This window comes from Planococcus citri, chromosome 4, assembly GCF_950023065.1.
Source record: "Planococcus citri chromosome 4, ihPlaCitr1.1, whole genome shotgun sequence".
Classification (NCBI taxonomy): domain Eukaryota; kingdom Metazoa; phylum Arthropoda; class Insecta; order Hemiptera; family Pseudococcidae; genus Planococcus; species Planococcus citri.
This window is the reverse complement of record NC_088680.1, coordinates 35725292-35748125: the sequence shown is the minus strand read 5'-3', so window position 1 is coordinate 35748125 and position 22834 is coordinate 35725292. Positions and strand designations below refer to the sequence as shown.

The following is a 22834-nucleotide window of genomic DNA, read 5'->3' as shown; positions in this document are numbered from 1 at the left end:
GTTTATAATGTTAAACGAAATCAATTTTTCGTTTTTACTACTTGTGATTATTGGTACTTTTAACTTTGATTTTTCTTTGATTGTTTTTTTTTAATACAATTTTATTGTTGTTTATAATGTTAAACGAAATCAATTTTTTGTTTTTACTACTTGCAATTATTGGTACTTTTAACTTTGATTTTTCTTTGACAGTCTTTTTTAATACAATTTTATTGTTGTTTATAACGTTAAGTGAAATCAATTTTTCGTTTTTTTTTTTCGTTTTTACTACTTGCGATTGTTAATACTTTAGTAGTACATATTTGGGCCACTTGGGGGAATTGCCCGAGCTTCCGCTAAAACTCCACGCGCGCTCCGTGGGAATCGCGCCCGTTCGGGCGTTTGGCGGCTCGCCATCCTCCGAGTGGTCCGTAGCCCTGACAAGGGCATTTTAAAATTTTTTGTTGGTGGTTTTTTAAGTTGTAAATTATTGGTGAACGTTCCGTAATGCTGGCGTGTGCAAGTACGTTTTTAAAATTTTTTATTTTTCGTTTTTTTAAAAAATATTGTATATACCTATCTACCTACTGGAAAAGTTTTTTAGGCGTTTGGTGGTTTGCGTTCCCACGTACCCCCTAGCACTGGCAGTTTTATTATTTTTTCTATAATCTTAGCATTGGGTGGTCTAGCTAGTACTCCTGTATTTTTTTTTCAAAACTATGGTGTTTAAAAATTACCTATGGTTGGTTTTTACAGAAATGAAAGTTGCAGTGTACTAATTGAAGGAATTTCATGTTTTGAGGGTTGTGGAATTGAAAGTTGCACTGATGGAGAAGAAACTGTGAACGTTGTCACTGAGTGAGTATAAATCATTTTTAAGTGTTAGGCCTAAACTGAAATATAGTGATATTGTTTAATTTTTATAAATTTTCAATTTGTGGTTTTTTTTTTTACAGAAATGAAAGTTGCAGTGCACTAATTGAAGGAATTTCATGTTTTGAGGATTGTGGAATTGAAAGTTGCACTGATGGAGAAGAAACTGTGAACGTTGTCACTGAGTGAGTATGAATCATTTTTAGGTATTAGGCGTAAACTAAAATATACCTAGTGATATTTTTTAATTTTTATAAATTTTCAAATTTGAATTTACTTTTTTGTACAGTGAAACTGTTTCTGATAAATCTATGGAATTTGATGAGTAGATTTACCAAATGAGAAAATTGAAAAAAACCACAGATATCCTACTCCTGAAGTGGTCCCAGATCCTTTGTAAGTTTTATTATTATAATTCTTCTAAATTTCAATTTTAATTAATTTTTTTCTCCTTAGGATATACATAGGTACCCCCAATAGGTATTATGCGTATGGCGATCCATCACAACGATGGAAAATTGCCAAGGGTGCTAGAAGGTTGGATATACAAGAACGAGAACCCTTCAATGATGATATGTAAGTATAATAATTGAAAAACTGAAATATACCATCAAATAGTTACTAGTAAGTCATACAATTTTAATACTTTTCAAAAATTGAATTTAGATTATATAATATTAAATTTTATAGAATTCTGTTGGGCGAAGAAAATCAGAAATCTAATGATTCTGTTGAAGAATCTGAGTTGGAGTCTAAAAATTCCATTGAGGAGATAATGAGTGGAACATTTTCCAACATGCTGGAAATCTGGCATTGTATGCTTCATCCCTAAACCGGATCGCGATCTTGAAACATTTATGAAGGCTACAGGCCAATCTCACTCCTCCCGACGATTGGTAAAATCTTGGAAAGATTGATAAAAATTCAACTCAAATTATTTGCCGAGGATTTTCATAAAATACACGATATGCAATTCGGATTTCGCAAGTTACGAAGCACAGAGATGGCCATACATGAACTACTTAAAAGTATTGGTGATCATAAAAAAATTATCGTCTTGTTGGACTCACATCGTTAGACATCTTCGGCGCCTTTGATAATGCGAGATGGGCAGATATAATAAACCAATTAAATTTCATATGGTTCTCTATAAATAGCAACGAATAAACAATAGTTAATATTTAACAACTCGAATGTATAAACTTGACGTCTTTTTTTTCAATTTTCTAATTTAACGTTTCATTTATATTGAAAAGGTTTTCCCCCTCGGGAGGTTTTCCTATCAATATGTGATATTCTTATTAATTACCGTTTCAATTTATATTGTTTCGTATTACGTTTAATACCCATTTTAGAAGTTTACTATTATTTTATTAATCATCACGTCACGCTTAATCTTCAGATATCCTAGTCTTTAAGATAATCTGTCTAAACTTAATGTTAAATTTACCGATTTTTGTATTCTTTAATGTCGCGCAATTCAAGTTAACATTTCAATTTTATAGTCTCGTTTCACCACTAGGTTTCCCCCACTGGGGGTTTTTTCCTTGTAATTTGCGTTTTACCTTTATTTAATTTACATAATTATGTATGCAAATTATTAACCAGCATTATCGTTTGTAAATATTTTTAGAGATGTAATTTCTGATAAACCGAAAGGTATTGATTTTACGAGTATATCTTGTATATGAATATTTGCGAATAAACTTCTCCCACCCTTTGGGACTGGGATCGCCGAAAAAAAAAGGTGAAGTGGCAGTGGCAAAAAGCAGTTCAAGCAGAAGTTTTTTGGACGCAGAAATTCCTCCAATAAGAATACGACCAGGGAAATCGGAGATATTGGTGAGGGATTGTATGTAGATTATTTATAGAATTTTGTATATTTTTTTTGTTGATTTTCTTTTGTTATTGGGAAAAAAATTGCTATATGTACTATTGTACTTAGTCTTTTCCAGTGCCTAGGAAACGAACTATCAAAGTTGTATCTGGGAATGCCACACAAGAAGTGGTTGCACGGAGAAAATGAAATAGTATAATATTACTACAGGCGTAGTTTAAGTTACTACAATTGTAGTAAGAAATACCATTTCAAAATGATTTCAAAAAATTACTATAAATTATAGTAAATTATACTATCTCACAATGGTCGAAAATACCAGCACTTGAAAAAGACTATCTAAAATAGTGAAATTTGCTTAGTTCAAATAAAATTCACGACCGTAGTAAGTTAATTTTACTATTCACCAGTAGTAGATTTTTCCTACTACTTCGGAATAGTGAAATACATCAACGCGTTTGGTATTTTGCACTATATGGAATAGTTGATTATTTTTAACTAGAATGGTAAATCTTCCTTCACGAAATAGTACTTTTCACATACTGTCAGGGAATAATGAAATGTACTATTTATTTTAGTATGTTAAACTATGTAAGCTGGTGAAATGCACTGCTGACGTATGTACCTAGTTGTTTTTATTGTTAGGCCTAAGTGTAAAGTGTGTGCTGTGTGGTTTCATACAGTTTTCATAATTCAATTATCGTTTCAATTTATCACATTATTAAATATTCTTCAAGAAATATTGGAAAACCGTCTTCAAGCTTTTAGGTAAGTAAATACATTTATATACTTTTTAGTTTTAGAATCAGAAAGAGGATAACGTATGTACATTTCTCCACATCATTAATTACAATATGGACGCTAGCCCAGCATAGTATAACAATGTGTCGTGTAACTTCTCTATTGACCAAACCACTTTTTAAACCTGGATCTTTTCGAGGATTGTCGGCAAAGGTGCAGGGTCTTCTGAGAATTTCGTTATAACATCATGATGATTTACAAGCACCTAGCAAGGACATGCATTGAAACAACACAAGACGGAATATTGTCCCTACGGGCCCTTGTTACCTCATTTGTGAAGGGGAGAGCAGTCACAAAAAGGTTGGCGTACGAACATAATTCGTGTCAAGCGACATAATGGGTCTTCAGATTATAGAAAAACTGGCATGCTCACATTGGTAAGTTGTTTTTTTTTCAACATGTTTTTGCTGATTTTCAGAATTATGTCACGGCGCTAGCACGAGCCCCTGCGAATGGCGCGGCGGTGCGGTGTCCCAGACACTTGTGTTTTCGACTAAATTTCGAGAGTATTTCCCAATATTTGTGCAATGGATTACTGATTTGGAACGAAATATCCAAAGAAATCCATGAGCAAATGTTGTGTAATGTGTAAAATATAATTGTATTTTTCTGTTTCTTAGAAATCGGAACGACTCACAGAGTTGGAGTCCGTGGCCAATTCCCAACATGTAGATGCTGGGGATAAGGCAACGTTGAAATATTTAATGTCAGAACTAGAAAGAACCGAAGTAAAAAAAGGAATATCTCGCAAAACAATAATATTAATGATGGCTAATCTGAACTTATTTGAATGTGGTTTGTGGTTTGAATTAGTTTTTAAATAGTTTCAAACAATCTTCTACATAGTTTAAAATTGTCAAAGGGTTGAGGATTTATTTGAAAAAAAAATGTGATTTTCGTAATTTCTGCGGAAATTACATCGAAATTTTCAAATTTATTCGTGAAGTGGTTATTTCACGAATATTACCGTAATATTATCGGTTTATCGCAGTTTCCCGTTGTTCTCGCAAAAATATTAGGGCATTCCTAAACAATGCGATGGATGTCAGTTTCAAGAAAAATGAGATGATGGAAGGGTCCATCACAGGAAAGCTGCTAAACTTTTTTGCCGGATTACCGAAAGAAAAGGTCCCTTCCAGAACTCAACTTGATGAAAAGAAAATCAAGAGGATTCGAGGTGGATAAAAATCTTGTTATTATGGCACAGTCACTAAAAATTTAATTCATATTTTGATAGATTATTTTCAATTTTTATTCATTTGTCTTTTCACAGAGTACACCAAAAAACTGTTTGGGGAAAACCATACTGATATTTCAAAGATAAACTCCTACATTGGCGAAAAATGTAGCAACGAGCGGAAAATGCATTGTTTACCAATGGTGGTCACCATAGGTAACCAGTGGTTTCGTAGTTTATTTGGTAATTACCACTGGTAGTTGTATTGATATATTACACCACCATAACAAAAAAATGTTACCAGTCACCACTGGTAACCAGGGGTAATTACCACTGGTATTTTTTCGCGTGGGCAGCCGATGGTGAAGATGAAAATTTGCTGAGAAGGAGGTATCAGCAGAAAAATAATTATGTAGAAATCTCAAGTTAGAACAATTAATACGAGATATATTACATGCTTTTATTGTTCATTATCATCAAGAGTAGTTATCACTGATTGTATTTGATGCTGTTTTGTTCTGTTTTTTTCCCCAAGAAAAGACCAAATTTTTGACGTGAGTCGCGAAAAGATGTCTCGCGAAAAGATGTCATACGAAAAACAACTGGACATTCAGCATTCATGCCGAAAACGAGACTCAATTAAAAACACACGAAGCCCCAGGAGCGATGTTTAAACGATTTGATGGACCAAGGGCAGAGGGCACCCTGTAATACAGTAGCATGAGCTGTTGGTATTTTAACAAGTACTTATTACTGGAGATCGTTGGTGAGTGTTTCGAAAATCAAAATTATGAAAACAACGAAGTGATAAACTGGTAGAGTACAAATGAGTAGAAGGAAGCCGAGTTCAGAGGCACACACCTGTGAAATACCAGTTCTGTGGACACGGTTACTGAAAGATCTAGTAGGTGGGTAAATTCGCGTTTCCTGCCATAGAACACAAACGCAACACTTGTGGCATCCGAAAGAACAGGGTTGCTGTGATATTCCATCCACATTTAGCCGATTTTAGACACTGTACCTATTAAGTAACCAGGGTAAGGAATATTTTTTGTTTTTATTTGAGTCTGGAGGGGATGTATCAGCCAGGTTAAGAAAGGGAAATTTTCGAAAAAAGTTGACAAGTAAGAACTTTATAGCTGCAGGTTCAACTTTCAATTCTCGCAATCACTCCTAACTCTCACGATCATCTCATGATCGTAAAATTGTAATTTTGGGTTGTTGTGTGTGAGAATTAATCAGCAGATTTACTTAATGTATTACACATTGTATGGAAAATGAAGAAGGATTAGTCAAACATGACCCAAAAAACGTATGCACAGAATTAGAAACAGCTAGACAATGCGTTTGCGTTGCCGTTGACTAAAGTTTGTATAATTTGTATAAATATCGACACGACATGTACTTTACATATGTACTTAACTACTTACACGTAAAAAAGTAATTGCAATTTTTTTTACTGGTCGTATATGCTTGCCGAGATGACCTATGCCGATTTTTTTCACAAACGAATAAATACGAACATGCTTGACTGAATTGTTCAGTAATTAAAATTCAATTCAGAATGGATGAATTGGATTGAAGATGATTCTTCATTATTGATAAATATGTTTCATTCTCCTTTAAATTTTAAATTTAATTTTTATTATTTACCATTAATTTCTGCCATTATTAATAAGTTTCGATACTGCATCAGATTCTTTAATCTTAATGCAGTTTTGTTTTTACTTTTATTTTCAGCTTTTAATTTGAATTTGAATTTCTTCACTCATTTCATTTGATTCAATGTTTAATCTCTTATACTGTAATTTTCATTTCTAATTTTTATTTATGTTTAGTTTTTTGATTTTCAGGTCTTTAGTTTTTTAAATAATCTTATAAATCGTTTTTATTTAGGAATCAATGGGTACAAATATTTGCATCACTCAAACTACCCCATGCCATCTTTCATGATTCATTACAACCATCGAAATACGTAGGTTATAGAGAGGAATCCGTGGATAAAATGGAGGGTAAGTAATCGTTTTTCTTTTTAGATAACAGTTACTCATTTTAAACTCACCGAAATGCCACGTCAACAGCACTAATTATTTCTAAAATCCCTCAGCTGCTGTGTTATGAACACTGATGAGATGGCCATAAAATCTTCCGAAAATTTCTCTAAGCAACGGAATGAATTTTATATGTACGAGTAGCTTCGCTACACTTGGAACTGAGAAACAGAAAGCAGAATTTGGAACACACGTTCTTGTTGTTTTAATCAGAGGTGTGAAAACAAACTGGAAACAAACTGTTGCATGTCACATAACTGACAACAGCTTAAAAGCGGGACATTCGAAACTGTTTCTGTACGAATGCATTGAGCATGCGGAAAATACATGTGGGCTTCGTGTAATTGGTCCAACTTCCGATATGGGCCCAAGTAACCTGACTCTCTGGTCAAGTTTGACCATACATTTTTTTCCAATCACGAGTTGAAAAAGTTACCGTTCGATGGAAGCTGTAAAATTTACAATATTGTGTCAAAAGTTGAAACGATACAATTATGGAAAACCACAATCGCGTTTCAGTCTCTTTAATATTATTTATGCTATTTTTCAAATTGACTGTAAATTTTTCATACATCGATGGGAAGCTGTAGCAATTTGCGGATGATTGTGAAATACTGTGCGGAGTTAAGGATGGATAACAGGAAAATGAAAAGAATAAAGTTTGAAGAGCACATTAACGCGGTCACATTTGCAATAATAGAATGTCAAATTGTTGTTGTTTGAGCAAATTTAAAACGAATGTGATGCTCAAATGTGGTAATTTTGTGGATTAGCAAGAATTAGTTTGATATATTGATAGTGTAAGTGAGGTGACGTGCGAATTTATCCCTTTTCTTGATAAGAGAGGCAGCAGAGGAAAATATCTAGTTGTGACACTGATTTGTGTCAAATAGAAGCCAACTTTTGTTCGGTAGAATAAACTAATGAGACCTAAAAATATATTGACGGTCGAAGAAAATTGGGTAGTTGGAACCAAATGGACCTGTATGTACTACCTAAACCGAAACATTAGTACAAATGAAACAAACAAAACCTCAATAGGTACAATGATGATTTAGGAATAAACATTTTAAAAAAAGAATTGTGTGAAAATCTATACCGTCCTTACTTAATATCTAAACGTACCATTCAAAGCGTGTACGAACCAAAAATGGAGTTATCAACCGCCCACCGCCCTCTTTGCGAACTCTGTCCGCTCGAAACGAATATCCGCATCACATCAAATGCGGATGACCCGCCTGACGCAGTCGATTATACACCGGAGATTCCAATCGCCGATGCGGACGATTGGTCTGAGATAGAGATAGAAGTTGAAGAGATCGAAGACAACGACGCCGATGACGCCGTACATACTACGCACGATGACGACGACGCTGAAGACAGATTCAGAGGATTCGGTGATCCGTAATCCAGCGCATTTGTTTCGATGAAAAAATTCATTTTTTAAGATGTAAATTTTTTCTCTTTTTTTTCTCCCTCGGGAGTGTCGTGAACGAGGAGGTCATGTGACGTCACGTTCGAGTTATCGATGTAGTTATCGATGTATCAAAGCCAACAAAGTTCAATAAAGTATGAAAACGTGAAGAATGAATTTAATTAATTGATTTTCGTAATTATTAATCGCGATAATTATTCGACGAAGTGTTCTGGGCCATTTACGCGATCCAGAAACCTAGTACCTACCTTATCTTCCTACTTATACGATACGACAGTGTGTTGCAAATCCTATTCAATAATCTGGTATGAATTTCCTTTACGAGGAACAGCTGATAAGCCCAGACGATATACACATACGCGGATCGTTTCGTAGCACAATTTGTGGAATTAGCGAAGTTTCAAACTGTGTCGTCTGTACCTCATCAATACAAGAAGAACTTCCATCAAGACACCTTAACACTTGAAAGTTGACTTAAACTTAAGTCCCGTAATCGTTGACATGGCGGCTGAGAGCCGCCATGTCTACAACTGCGGGGGAATTTTTTCAAAAAAATTCAGGCTGGCGGCTGTCAGCCGCCATGTCAACGATTACGTGTTAAAATGGGATGGTTCCGAGTATAAGAAGAAACCAAAACGTGATGACGACGGTATTTATCGATACCAGCTGGTGTTAATTTTTTTTAATTACCTATATCTTTTTTTCTCGAAGAATTCGATATCACAAAGAAAGTCTTTAAAAATGGGGAAAATGTGCGTTGCTTAAGAACACGGCTTAGGGAGGATGAGGAAAACGTCAAATCGCCAAATTGGAGTCTCCAGATTATCTTGATGACAAATACTATCACCTACGCCCTCTAACAGTTCCAGAGCATTTAAAATTCCAGCCATACCCGAATTATTTTGCACCGATCGATAGGTACAGGATGAACGTAAAACCAAATGATAATTACTATATGTATAGCTTATCTGCCAATCAGTTATAATATGTTGGGTTAAGTGTGTTGGAAATCCTATAAAGTAATAAAATAATTCACAATAATACATGTTACTGAGTCCCATACCGCCAAAAACAGCAGATCCAGAGATTTCGTATAAATACGCTACTGTAGCGTGTGAGAAATGTAACGAATCTTTGATACCGCAAATCGACGCGCCTCTGGACCCAAATAAACGTCCAACAATCCTAATTGAATGTGGGCACATCTACCATTACAACTGTATAAATAAAAATTGGGAATTGGGGGTGGTGGAAATTTGATTTGCACCGACTATCCCCAAGTACCCACCCGAGTCGGGTGACAGGGAAGATATCAACAAAGATATTTGCACCCCTGCTTCTTGCGTATTGGGGACGCTGTCAACAAAAATTTACAGACGTCGTAAGTAATCCGCAAACACGGCCGCACAGCAACGAGACACCATCGATTAAATGTATCCTATGTACTAGCAAAGAACATCACGCTTCTCTTTGCCAACAGTATCCTGACTTTGCGAGCCGCGGGAAGCGAATCGCCGAATTGCACCGCTGCTTTAGGTGCACTGGTGCCAACCATAACAGGGATTCGTGCCAAGTGAAGGTCCTGAGGTGCGATAATTGCACAAACCCCGATCATGTGACAATTTTTTGCCCGAATTCGAACCAGGCAAAATGAGCTAGGAAAAATATGCGTTCAGGTAACATTAGGAAACGACGAGAACTTAACTCCTGTAAGTTACAATTAAACTACCCTTCTATATTGTTCTTTTATATAATTATTCGATGCTTTGCTTTGCTTTATTTTTATTCATACATACGCAGTGGCAATTTGATATATTCGCTGTCCTTTCTTTCGGTTAATTCTACGTGAAAACAGTATTAGGTAGGTAGGTAGGTAGGTCTAGTCTTAGTCTTTGTCTTTGTCTTTATATTTTTCTGTCTTGGTGCTTTATTTCTTTGTTACGGCGATTATAAGTACTTAAAGTAGGTATAAGTATCTTCCTAGGTACTTGTATCAAGCTTTAAGCATATTGCTACGAGCTTTCAGTCGACATTGAAAACTTTAGATAGGTTAGAACCTACCTAAATAAGCTCAAAGTCCTGAACTCGCAAATTCGACAATTTCTTCTCGTTTCGTCACTTTGTAGTATAGGAAACTTTCTTAGGAGCTTATTTCTGCTAGGTAAGTGTCTTTAGGTGACTATATTTGGTAGGTAGGATAATTTAGATAGGTATAGCGTAACTTACTCAACCGATTTTGGTTTGACCCTCGTGTAATTTTTCAGGCTAGCTTCAATTATCGAATTGAGTTCGTCAAGATCTTTTGAGTTGCAGCCTTTGAGATTCGTTGGATGTATACATTTCATTCCCTAAAAAGGATCATCAACGTTATTTAGCCTTTTTTTATCGATCTTTTACCTACGTGTAATTCAACGTATATTTTAATACCTATTTTATCATATATCCCAAACTATGTACCTACTTATTTGAATGTAATTTTTTATATTTTATTTCGTAATTCAAATTTTGAGTGTACTTAATATTTTTTTCATTTGTTGAATTTCTTCCAAACCATTTCGTACCTGATTTTTTTCATTCGTGTCACGCGTCTTTACATTCTAGTATACGCTCTTCCAATCAGCAACAACAGCAAGGGTAGGTAATAAGTAAAATTTTTATTTAAAAATGCAAGGTTATGGAAGGAAACATGTGGGAGGTAGAGGTATAGTGAAGGAGTAGGTCAAATTTTCACCTATGAAGATTATTACAAGCAACAGGAAGGGTTGTGCACAACTTATCGATCTTTCCATTGAAATGTCCTGGAATTTTTGTCGAGTGTGCAAATGTATCATTTATCGATACCTATCTTTTGTACACTTCCGTGTGGTTGTTGTGCTCGTCAGTGGTGATTTGTGAATTTTGTACAAACTTTTTTTTTCTTCTTGTTTTGATTTTTTTTAAATACCAAAAAAAAATAAATAAAATGTGTTAAGTATTTCACGTTGAAATGTGCTGTTTTTTCTTTTGCGAAATCCATAGGTACGTACATAGGTACTTACTAGGGAATGGTCAGATTCGATGGTCGCCAATCAGAACGATAAAAGCAACTTGCAGATAATATTCGTTTTTTTTTCTGAAAAGAATAAAATAATAATGGATATAATTTATGCCTAGTGCAGTTGGAGATTGAGAATCCCAATCATCGTCAAGCTTTTGACAAGTCCTAAACAAGGTCCTATGTAGCCTAACTGCGTAATTCCAGAAACTGTCAGAGATGAATTAATGACTGCCTATCGTTTGGAGGCCACTTTGGCATCTACAAAACCCTCCGGAAAATTGTTCAATTAACGTTGTTCTTTTTTAATTATTTTGTTCGTTGCATTTCTAATTCAAGTATATTTTTTAATTGATTCATTTATTTGTTAATTTTTTTATATGTGCTTTGTATTTTTTACACACTGCTTATTATTCATTATTCTCAGAGTTCACAGTACAAATTTTTTTGGGGAAATTTGATGCTTTTTATTTAGGTATAAATTTTGCTTGTAAATTATTTTTGTTGCATTTAATTGAAACGGATTGTATTAAAAATTCATCATTTGTTAATGAATTTGGTGATTTGTTACAAGCATGACGCTGCGTACGCCATACATACCAAGGAAATTCCCTACATATCGAAGGATATCTTCGGATAAATGTACAGAACCAAAAAAAAATTGAATTTCATAAATAAAAAAAAGCTATTAAAAGCTGTATTTATACTTGTCTTGCTGATCATATATTAATTACCCGTATGTATGCGAGTACTTCACCTTAATTTTATTAACCTTTAATTATTTCCCATTTTAAGTATTAATTATTAAAGAATTCCGTCAGCACTGAGTTTAATTTTTTTGTTTTTGTATAATTTTTTTCAGGCAAAAATTCAATGTTTGTTACGACGAATTGGACTTCGTTAACGATTACATTAGGTAAATAATGTTCAGTTTGTAATGTAAAAGTAGATATATCAAATTTCAAGCAATTTTTACTGTGATTTATATTCACTATTGGGAAAGCGCATAATTACAACAGGTGTGGTCTTATTCTCGCCATGCTGCGAGTTATGAGGGCATCTGAGGACTACATCAATAGCTTACCGACGCCGCCGCAACAACCCCCGAACCCAGTACTTCAAATCGCTGTGGTCGCGCAAGTATAGAACGTCGAAGATAACGCCGAAAACCCAGAGCTACCGCCTGCAGAATAGAAAAAACTCAACGATGTAATCCTCGAATTATGCTTCGAATTTAAAACTTTGATAAAAATGTATGTAAAAGTACAAAGTATCTAAAAAACTAGCGCGAACCCGGGACTGAGTTCCTGCCTACATTTAAAAGTGTAGGCAGGGGCTTTTTCATTAGTTATGTCTTCGAGTTCTCAATGGCCAGAAAAGTCCACCAAGGGCAGGTCCTTCGAATATAAACGTTTCCGTGAAGTTACCGGGGGACTGAATTATTATTCATCCTCAATACAAAGTTGTCATTATTGCCCAAAAATGCTTAGGATTATGACGATGAGATGTTGGTGGAACGACCCTGAACTGCGAGTGAAGTTTACAGAGATTGAAACTTTTTTCCATTAGCCATAACGAATGAACACATCTGAACATCTTTTATGCATTCAATAGTTGAATTATATCTAAAAAAAAAAATTGTTTTGAATTACCAATGTTTTTTGATTTAATATTGATTTTTTTGTGTAGGTACTAATGTTGATTTCTTTGCAAATAATTTAAAAATCATTTGTTTTGTATTGAGAATTTTTGATTGAGACATTTAAAATAATGTAGACTCTAATGTTAATTTATTTGATTTAAAGTTGGATAAAAAATAATTATCGTGTAAACAAGCCATTTTATGCCCGGAGAATCAGGAATGTAGCTAAAATTATCGAATCACAGGAGTACGTAATGTTTTTTTTTTTTGCTTCTTGAATTACAAATTTCCCATGCTCTTGCCCTGTTTTTGCTAGGCCCCAATCGTGACACCTGTGGCACCTTCACGAACGGTGAAAGCAGGAGAGGTGAAAAGTCTGTCCAATCGCAATCGTAATCCATACCACAGACTGTACTACAGGACGAATCGGGAGGCCATCCTGAGGAAACGAAAAATGCGCCAAAAAAGGAAGAGGGCATATGGAACCCTTCCACGTTTGGTGGTGTTTGGGAGAAGAGGACCTAAGCGCACATACGTACGTGAATTCGCGTATAAGTACGCCGATTTTTCTTTTAATTGATATTTCCAAAAAGTTTTAATTCAAATCTGAGGAGTGTTGATTTAAATTCAGAATACCTAATAAATTTCACGATCAGAAATGATGTTCTTTATACTCCTTGCATGGATTGAAAAATTTCCAAAATTTATGCCCTCTCTTCGCTCGGGCTAATTTGAATTTCATTGTGATAAATCCGTTTTACATGATACCAACTATACCAACCAAATGGATTTGGCGATGAAGTCTGAAGATGGCGAAATTCTGCGCCAAATCAAGAACATTTTGAAGCCATTTTATGACGTAACATTATAGTCAATTGTAAACTGGACAACGGACCGGCCAGTAGTTCTCAAATCCTTCCTTTCATTTCTTACATTTACGATCAAACAGAATCATTCAGAAAAAACTTTGAAACACACCATGAGTTAAAGAAGTTAACGGAAATTTTAATAGAAGTTCGTTCAATTTCGGTACTAAATTATAATTATTTCAATTTTTGTGATTGTTTCATCTTAACCAAATTATTATACATAAACTACGTCTAGTCGCAGGAGTCTCACGCGTACTGACACTTGCTGAAAAAAGCGAGTATACTGGTCCGCCATTTTCTTGCGAAAGAAATTTTTTTATAATTCTAAAACTATACGACACTAACTACAAAAATTTTACAAGAGTCCTTTTTTGCAAAAAAAAAAAACATACTGCCAATTTTGAAAAAATATTGAAATTTTATGTAGCAGAATCTAAGATACTTACTGAAAAAATAAAAAAAATAATGAAATATATTTTGCTTTCACATTTTTTTTACATACCTACCTCAGGTTCCACGGCATGAAACTGATCATAGGTATTTTTTCATTTTTTACAAAAAATAACTGTTGTAAAATTTTTAATAAATGTCAATAGTTTCCGAATACGCTTTCGCAAGAAAATGTCGGACCAGCATACCCCCCCCCCCCCCACCAAAAAATCAAACATGGACCGCAAAGCGCGGATAGGACAAAATCGAAACTATTTTGTTTGCCCATAAATTGTTCACAACCGAGGGGTATTCTGGTCCGCCATTACCATTTTCTTGCGAAAGCGAATTTTCTGTAAGTCGAAAACTACATGACATTTACAGAAATTCCACAAAAGAGAACTGTGATAAAATTTCTAAAAATGTCATAATTTTCGGGTTTGTTTCGTAACCAAGAACCCATAACCCATTTCCATTTCTTTTTGTGATAGATTTGATAAAACTCAGCAAAAATACAATGGTCCGAATATTTTGAGCAAATGAAATGGCGAGTACAATTCCTATGATAACTTCATACTACCATTTTGAATTTTCGAAAGAAAATCCCGGATTTGTGACTTGTAACAAGACTTTAGATGAAGAGAAGTCTGATTTTGAAATTGAAACAATCAAAGAAGACGATTCATCAAGTTGGAAGAAGAAAGATCGAACGGTTGACTATTTATACTCAAAAGTTCGTGAATTTTTGAACCCCAGGAACGAAAGATATATTGTGCCCTGTTGTGGAACCAATATCTGTTGCAACTACATCAAATGTTGAACAAAAAAAAAAAAGAGGACGACCAAAGAAACGACGAGCTTAAAAACTTGAAATGGAATCCCGTATTGCAGAAGAAGAAATCGATGATCCTTTGCTGAAATCAAAACGAAATAGACCGAAGAAGACGACTAAGTTGCCACAAAAAGAAAAGAACCGTGGTCAACAGAAAAAATTGTGAAAAACTGTTTGTACTCTTTGTAATGAAAGTTCCAAGATTTTTTATTATCTTTTTTTGTAATAATTGATAATTTGTCTATCATTCCATAATTTTGTAATCATGAAATGTTTTTTTTTCTTTCTACCAACGTGTTTTATTCAAATTCCTAGCTAAACAACGTCAAATAGGTATGTATTTTTTTTTTTCAAATTTTCTGTACAAAAAATGTGTTTTCCTCAACACGATTCAACAAATAGTCGACAGATGTTGACACAATTTTTAAAATTTGATTGTGTATAATTTTGAAGCATCATATCAAAATTTCAGCAAATTTAATGCAGTAAAAGTCGAGAAAATAATTTTTTTTCGAAATTTTGAAGGAATAACTTAAACTTTGATTTTCTCGAAATTACTTTTTTGTAAGCAGAAACTTTAATTGTTCATAACCCAGCAGCAAAAAGGGCTAGACTCAATCTCTTTTTTTTTAAAAAAAAGCTAAAATTTTAAGCTTTCAAATGACTCATCGCCATAAGAATTTTACCGCCAGTGAGTAGGTACTTGATGGCAGTATTTAATGCTGAGTTCGCTTATTCTAACGTATTCGTTCGAGACATGGTTTTTTTTATCTTTTCGAGTCAGCGCCATATTTTTTTCTAACCAGCCTCGACGATACGCAATACAAAATGCTTAATTGAGTAAAAATTTAATTATCAATCAAACCGTTAATATTTTTCAAGACCTCGCAGATAAGTAGGTACGAGCGTACTTAATTTTTTTTTTTACATTTTTTTATACTGGGCGTGTATACTTAATTGCCAGGATTTTTACGCCCGTTTTGAAAATAGTGCTTTTCAACACTGGTGAAATCATCAGTCATCATTTAAGATCTACGAACTCCCTAATTAAATCATCAGGCATCAACGCCTAAAATATCAAGAGCCGAAGTATATTTTTCGATTTTTCCTACATTTTTAAAAATCCAATTTAAAGTTAAAAAATGAGATGAAATGAAAATACTTCACTGAATTGACCTAGACAGCTATGGTATAAACCATAATAATTATCCCTGAAACCGAATCGATTGGAATTGTTTCGAACCGTTTGGAGCAGTTGAAGCCTACATAGGCAAGAAGTGGGGGGAAAATGACTGTAGAAATTTTTCGTTAAAATGATGAAAACCTGATTTTGGTAATTTTTTTGGTGCTATTTTCTCAATTTGAGAAAAATAAGCTGCCTGGAATGAGATTTTTCGTATGAGCCATAGAAAGGACTATCGAATGAGTTAGGTAGTAGATGGAGGGAAAATAATAGGCAAGGGCATAAATATTTGAGGTACGAATCTGACATTATTGGTACCTACGTGCGTCTAATAGACACCTATAGTATTTGCGAGTTTCAACTATATGTACCATCTTCATCATCCCTCTAGGACTGAGATAAAGATAACAATATACGCATCACATATATTATATGACCGTTACCGTTATCTACAGTTCTTCCAAAAATCGAGCAAAGTACATAAAAGAAAAACGGTTCCAAGCAGGTAATAATTTACGTAAAAGATATCACTACAAACAATACCATGGTTACTGGTTAGGAAATATAAGTAAATCTTTACCTTCTCTGGCGACATAAAATCACTTTTTTCATTCCACTTGGTTGCATTCATGTGTTTTTATTATCATTTGACACGACTGAATACGTCAACAAAAGCCTAGTTCTCGCTAATTAACCAAAGTCGTCGCTGGCGATACCAAGCCTATACAAAGGACCTGCGAACATGAACAAAAGAAGCGAGTCCAGCATGAATATAAAGGATGTGCAAAGTCCACTCCGTCACATAGATGAACCGGTTGCAAATTTTTATACCTGCGTAAGTGCGTACGCCAATCACAACAAAGCAACCAAAAAATAATATACAATATATAAAGCGGTAGTATCCTATTTTGAGTTAATATCGTTTAACCTTTCGTGCTGTCAGGTACTTTTGCTCTTCGCGAGTTGTAATTTTACTTATACACAATTTTTAGAATTTTAGCAGTAGTTTACTTATTGACTTTTTACCGTGTTTCGGTTTTGTGATCGAGAATTTCAAGTTCCAGTTCACGTCTCCAGCGTCTATATTCCCTTCATTTTTGTTTTACTGGTGAGTTTTTTTCACAATATTATTATTTTCGAGCCATTGGCTTGTGTGTTCATTTTTTCAAATTAATTGAAATACGTATTATATTGTGTGTATGTAGTAATTTGCCAACTAACTTGATCGAAAACAAATAATTTTATAGAAATTAATTCTCATGTATTGCGATTTTTTTATGGTTTATCTGAATTTAATGTAGGTACCTATCTTTGGCGTTTTCAGAATAATTTACAAAAATTATGCGTTCGTGACCGAAATTCACGGTGATTTTAATCCTCCTATCTTACCAGGAGGTTAAAATTCGTTGATTCAACTTAAATTTCCTGTACTTACACCTCACAACTTCTGATTCGCCAATTTACCCAGTCATTTTTTTTAAAATAAATTTTCTTCGACTTGCAAGATTTTAAAGTAGATTTTAAGAAATTTTTGAATCTCTTTTTTATCAATTCAATCAGGAATTCCAAAATATGATTATTAGTTGGTTTCTGATGAGTGATAAAACTAAAACAAATCGTGTGAAAAGTTCAATGGTAAAAAATTATTGAAAAATTTTCAAATGCTTTTACCGATGAAGAAAAATCATAAGTTTATAATTACGTACGACCGACTAAAAGCGATTTATAAAAAATAAAAATACTGTACTTATTCGAATTGTTTTTAATTGATAAGTAATTAGGTAAGTATTTGATAATAAAGTAAGATTGATAAATATTAATTGACACGTTTCGATTTAATTTTCAGATACCTAAAATGTCATTTTCGGACGAAAAAATGACAGAAGAAATCCCAGCCGCAGAACTCATTTTGAAAGATGCAGCTGTCATCGGGATAGCCACCTCTTTATGGAACCATCGAATTCAACACCAGAAGCCGAAGAACGTGTACGACCTTTACGAGGAATTCCCTATGAAAGACATAGGCTTACCCGGCGATCTAATGATAGCACTCAATGAATGCCTCAAGTGTATGGCTGATGAGATTGGCAAATGGTTGAAGTTCCATACAACAAACGTGTTCATGGAGAAATTATACGGGTCCTACGATAACGCGATCCCATTTTTGAGAAATTTAGTTTGGCGAGGAGACGGTAAAATCGACTACGCCGAAACAGACAAGAGGTTGCGAGCGGATCCCATGTTATTAGAATCCGAGAAAAAGAAAATCGAGAAAGTGGATTTCTCCAAACCGATTGAGGAGAACGAGGAGTTATCGAATTCATTTGAAGATCCGTACTATGCAGACGAAATCGATGATTTTTTCTAGTAATAGGTAATTATTGAAATATTTCAGTTATATTTTGTATCACGTGTGTGTAAATTGTTGTAATATGTATTTTTGTTCATTGTTACGTATTAATTACCTATACGTTGTTTCTCATGTTTGAATGAGTTTATTTTTGTCCTGCACTTGTGTTTCCTTTATATAATGTTTGTAATTTACTATGTTATTTGAAAAGTATTTTTTCGACTAACATTAGGTTTTTTTCATGTTTAATAATGTAATTAATTGTATATTTTGTGTTTTTCCCTTAATTTTAGTAATTAGCTGTAAATAATTTAGGATTACTTTTGTAATACTTGCGATACTTACCTGTTTCATTTTCAATAACTTGACAAATAACGTCGCTTTACCAAATATAATTTTTGATCAAAGAATTAGTCCTGGAGTTATTTTTCATATTTTATACGAAATAGTGTTCTAATGAATGTGGTAAAGATACGATCTTACCTACCTATATAGGATTCCTATAGGTAAATAAAAACGACACTAGAGCTCGTTAGTTGTTTCTGGTGAAATTTATTGAATTTATACACGTCAGAAACCATAGCAACTAACTTATTGATTTTCCGTTAAAATGAGATGACGTGCTTTTATACGTTCCTATTTTTGATGTTTATTAATTTGATATAAAATGTGTGTGATCATTGTAAAATGAAGAAAGAATTACAATGGTTTAATTGAACTGAATTTTATTTGAATTGAATTACCGCGAAGTGTTTTGGTGGAGTTTTATTCTCTCTCGATATGGATTCCATGATGGTAGCTTGAAAGCCTAGCACCGAGGTGCCAATGGTATACGGTATGTAGTGAGAACCCCCAAACCCTTCTTTAGGTACGATATGCATTTATTTATATGCGACTAGATTTACCTGTGTATATAAAATGAGATAGTCTAATTTAGGACTTTTAAGTTTATACTTTTATCGATATGATTTAATTACAAATCTCCAGTAGGCTTGCCTACCTATCTAAATTGAATTGATATATCTCGATTATGAGATTTTTTGAACCCCTTTCTTGGAACTACATGAGATTGTAATGAATCATACGGTGTATGATGTATTTTGATATTCTAAATCACTTACGAGTTTAGCTCGTACCTTCTTGGCTTCACCTACCTAAATCTTTTTATGTAACATGTAGAAGATATTTTTATTTAGATGAAATTTGATATTCATAGTCGTATATGTGTGTCTTACAGGTTTAATCTCATCCTAGACGAATCCTATTTCTTTTGTCTCATACTTTTTCATCTACCTATCTTCTATATCCAAAATACCTACTTGTTTAATCCACTCATTATTTCTTATCTTCGAAACCTATTTCCTTGTCCCAAAAATCTTTCCAATTTTTATCCCTAAAAGACACTACATATATTGATATGGCGCCCAACGTGGGGCTCAAGGGAGGTTTCCTTGAGTGAATTAACCCCTCAAAATTCTAATTTTGATTTTGTGTTCCAAAAACTATGTGATCATGGGTATAGCCAAATATTCATATCAGATTTCATCGCCATCTTTCGTTTTAGTTTGCCTACTTGTAAAGTAACGTAAAAATTATCTCATTTATTCGTTATCTAATTATCTCTGAGCAAACTGTAGAATAACGTACATGGTGCTTCAATATGAATAACGTAACGTAAGGGTATAGGCATGAAAATTCAAGATCCAAAAGTATACCTACTCTTTGCACCAACGAACGAAAAGATAAAATATTCAAGGCCATAAAACGAATGTACTTTGAAACATGTTTTAACGTAATATATCGTACATAGCAAGTACATCGATTACATGCCATATTAATAACCTTGAACCATTCGTTCGAATAAAAAGATAGAAGTTTCAACTTGAATTTCAATAAATATACGTTTATGCTCTTAACATGTCATTATATACGATGTTATCTTGTTCCAGCTTCAGATAAAATGTACTTTACATTGTAGTGTGAGATAGATCGATTGAATTTATTTTATAATTACTTTATTTCGTTTATTATAAAATTATTGAAAAAAAAAAAAAAAAAAAAAAAAAAAAAATATTTTAGTGTTAGTTCGTTTCTTTTCTACTCACCAGATTGCGCGTCAGTATATAACGTATTTAGATCGTATTTTTCGTTGATTCTATTTCTACCATCTTGTTATGTTGTTGTTATACGCTAATGTGTTTCGAATCAAAATTATTAATTAATACGTTATTATTGTAATGTTTTTTATCTTCTGGATTATCGCGATTACTTTATTGAAGTGTTAATTATCGAGATATATCGCGAGTGAAGTGTATGTGAGAAGATACGCGTCCAGATTATAATTGTCATTCCCTTCGAGTGTTACGAGTTAAATAATGGCTGATACGCGACCATTATTGGTAAATATTATGGTTGAGTAATTAGATTATAGTTTATATTTATTTCTTGTGTTTTTCATCGAAATTAATTGATATTGAACGCTAAATTGAATGACGTAAGTTATTCTGGCGCTCAACGGGAGTTTCGATTTCATTCTCAATATCAGTTCCTTTCATGAAATTAGTTTAGTTATATTATGTAAATAGATACTATCTCCCCCTTTTCCCCTCAATCATCGTTCTCACTACTATCGATACCACGCACCTCAACGCGTATCGATTATTGTATTTGAAGTCATCTTTAACATCCGTTTATGAAAAAGTCGACGGCTGTTTCGAAGAAATCTTCGCCATCATCTGTATCGATTCCACCAGTTGCAGTTACGAATTCGATTCCACCAACCGTTCCTATAGCAGTTAGTTCGGTCATATCTCGAGTTCCAACCAAATCAACAGCAACTGTTCAACGTTCGACTAATTCCGGTACTCTATCACCGAAATCCGGTCCGGTCACTCGATCAAAAAAGTTACCATTGATCGTTCCACCACCAATCAAACCTAGAGTTTATTCAAAGAAAGTTCAACCGAAAACTCTATTGGGTAAAAAGACCGAAGTAACTATAGACCCGACTGTCTTAGTTAAATATCCTCCTCCTGGTTATCATCCATCTTCGAGTTCAGATTCATCGAGTCAACCATCTACCTCGAAATCAGTTTCATATAAACCACTCAATCTGAGTAAAGTTCACAAATTCTTTGATGACGACGACGACGATTCTGATACTTCCGTTGGAAAGTGTTCTACAAAAGCTTCGGAGATTTCATTTTCTCTGTACGTTTCTCCAGAGTGCGACGAACCTGAGAAGCAACCAAAAGATACCACACCTGAAGTTGTTAAAAAGCTATTTCAAACTTTTGGTGCTGGTATTTCACCTGTCGAAACTCGTCCATCGTTCGGTCGATCCTTATCAGAAATTGAAATGGATCAGATGAACGATGCTGAGAAGAACGCGATGTTCGAAAATTATAATCGGTTGTTAGCCGCCAAAGAAGCTCGAAATAAAGAACTTGCCGATCAGAGAGCTGAAAATGAACGTTTACAACAAGCTCTTCTGAATGCAACTACGGATCAAAATGAAGATCGTACCAATGTTTCAGTTTCAGCATTAAATACGATTACTGCCTCGATAACTCGAACGATTGGTAAAAACATCGCAGAAGAATTAAAAGGAGTTCTTCCTCGTCGTCGTACTCGAGATGCTGATTCCGAAGCCAACGAAGTTAAATTTCTCGAATGGAATCATCGTCCGTTTGTTTGGGATGCCAAACCCGAATCTCTCAAATTTTATATCGACGATTGTAAATCTCTCCTGGTGATTAACGACGCTCAATTCGATGATACAGATTTAACCGTCGATAGTCATAATAAAGACGTAAATGGTATCATGACTGTTATCACTGGAAAGATTAAAGCATGGGATGGTAGTCTCGATTATCGTGTTCCTGAAATGTTCTTAATGGAATTTAATCAACATGTAATTCCATTAGTTAAGAACAATAAATCCTGTGTTACGTGTTTCTTCTTATTACTATCTGGAGAAGAAACTGAAAGCTTCAGAAACCACTGTAATAAGCAGCGACCATTCCACGAAATCGCAATTGAGTTTCTACAGACTTTCAGTACACCAAAAGTCTACATGGCTGAAATTCTTGCGTTCGATGACGATAAACCAGATCCTGAACGATTACCATCAGTTTACGCTGCGTTTTGGATGCGTCGTCTCCGTTGGAATCCGAATATCGATGCTAGTCTTGTAATGCAAAAATTAATGCAACGACTACCGATTTTCGAACGTTTAATTCAAAATATCACCGCTGTTGATGATGTCGAAGCGATTATCGAAAGAATGCGTAAATACGAGATGAATGAAAAAGTTGAAAAAGTGAAAACTCGTATTACTAGT

At 34.2% G+C, this 22834-nt stretch overlaps 1 protein-coding gene and 1 long non-coding RNA gene across 2 annotated transcripts in view; one reads left to right on the top strand and one right to left on the bottom strand.

The window, feature by feature from the left end:
- Nucleotides 1–16902, bottom strand: part of LOC135843464 (mucin-3B-like) — a 40193-nt gene extending 23291 nt beyond the window's left edge. The window contains exon 1 of the mRNA XM_065361372.1: nucleotides 16723–16902. Coding sequence (XP_065217444.1) covers nucleotides 16723–16773 — 51 coding nt within the window. The 5' untranslated portion in view covers nucleotides 16774–16902. The remainder of the gene's footprint in view (nucleotides 1–16722) is intronic.
- On the top strand, nucleotides 127–2617 carry LOC135843478 (uncharacterized). The gene is made up of 5 exons (XR_010558323.1): nucleotides 127–837; nucleotides 936–1037; nucleotides 1142–1248; nucleotides 1309–1428; nucleotides 1543–2617. It is a non-coding gene; the product is annotated as an uncharacterized LOC135843478 (long non-coding RNA).
- Nucleotides 16903–22834: the final 5932 nt, after the last annotated feature.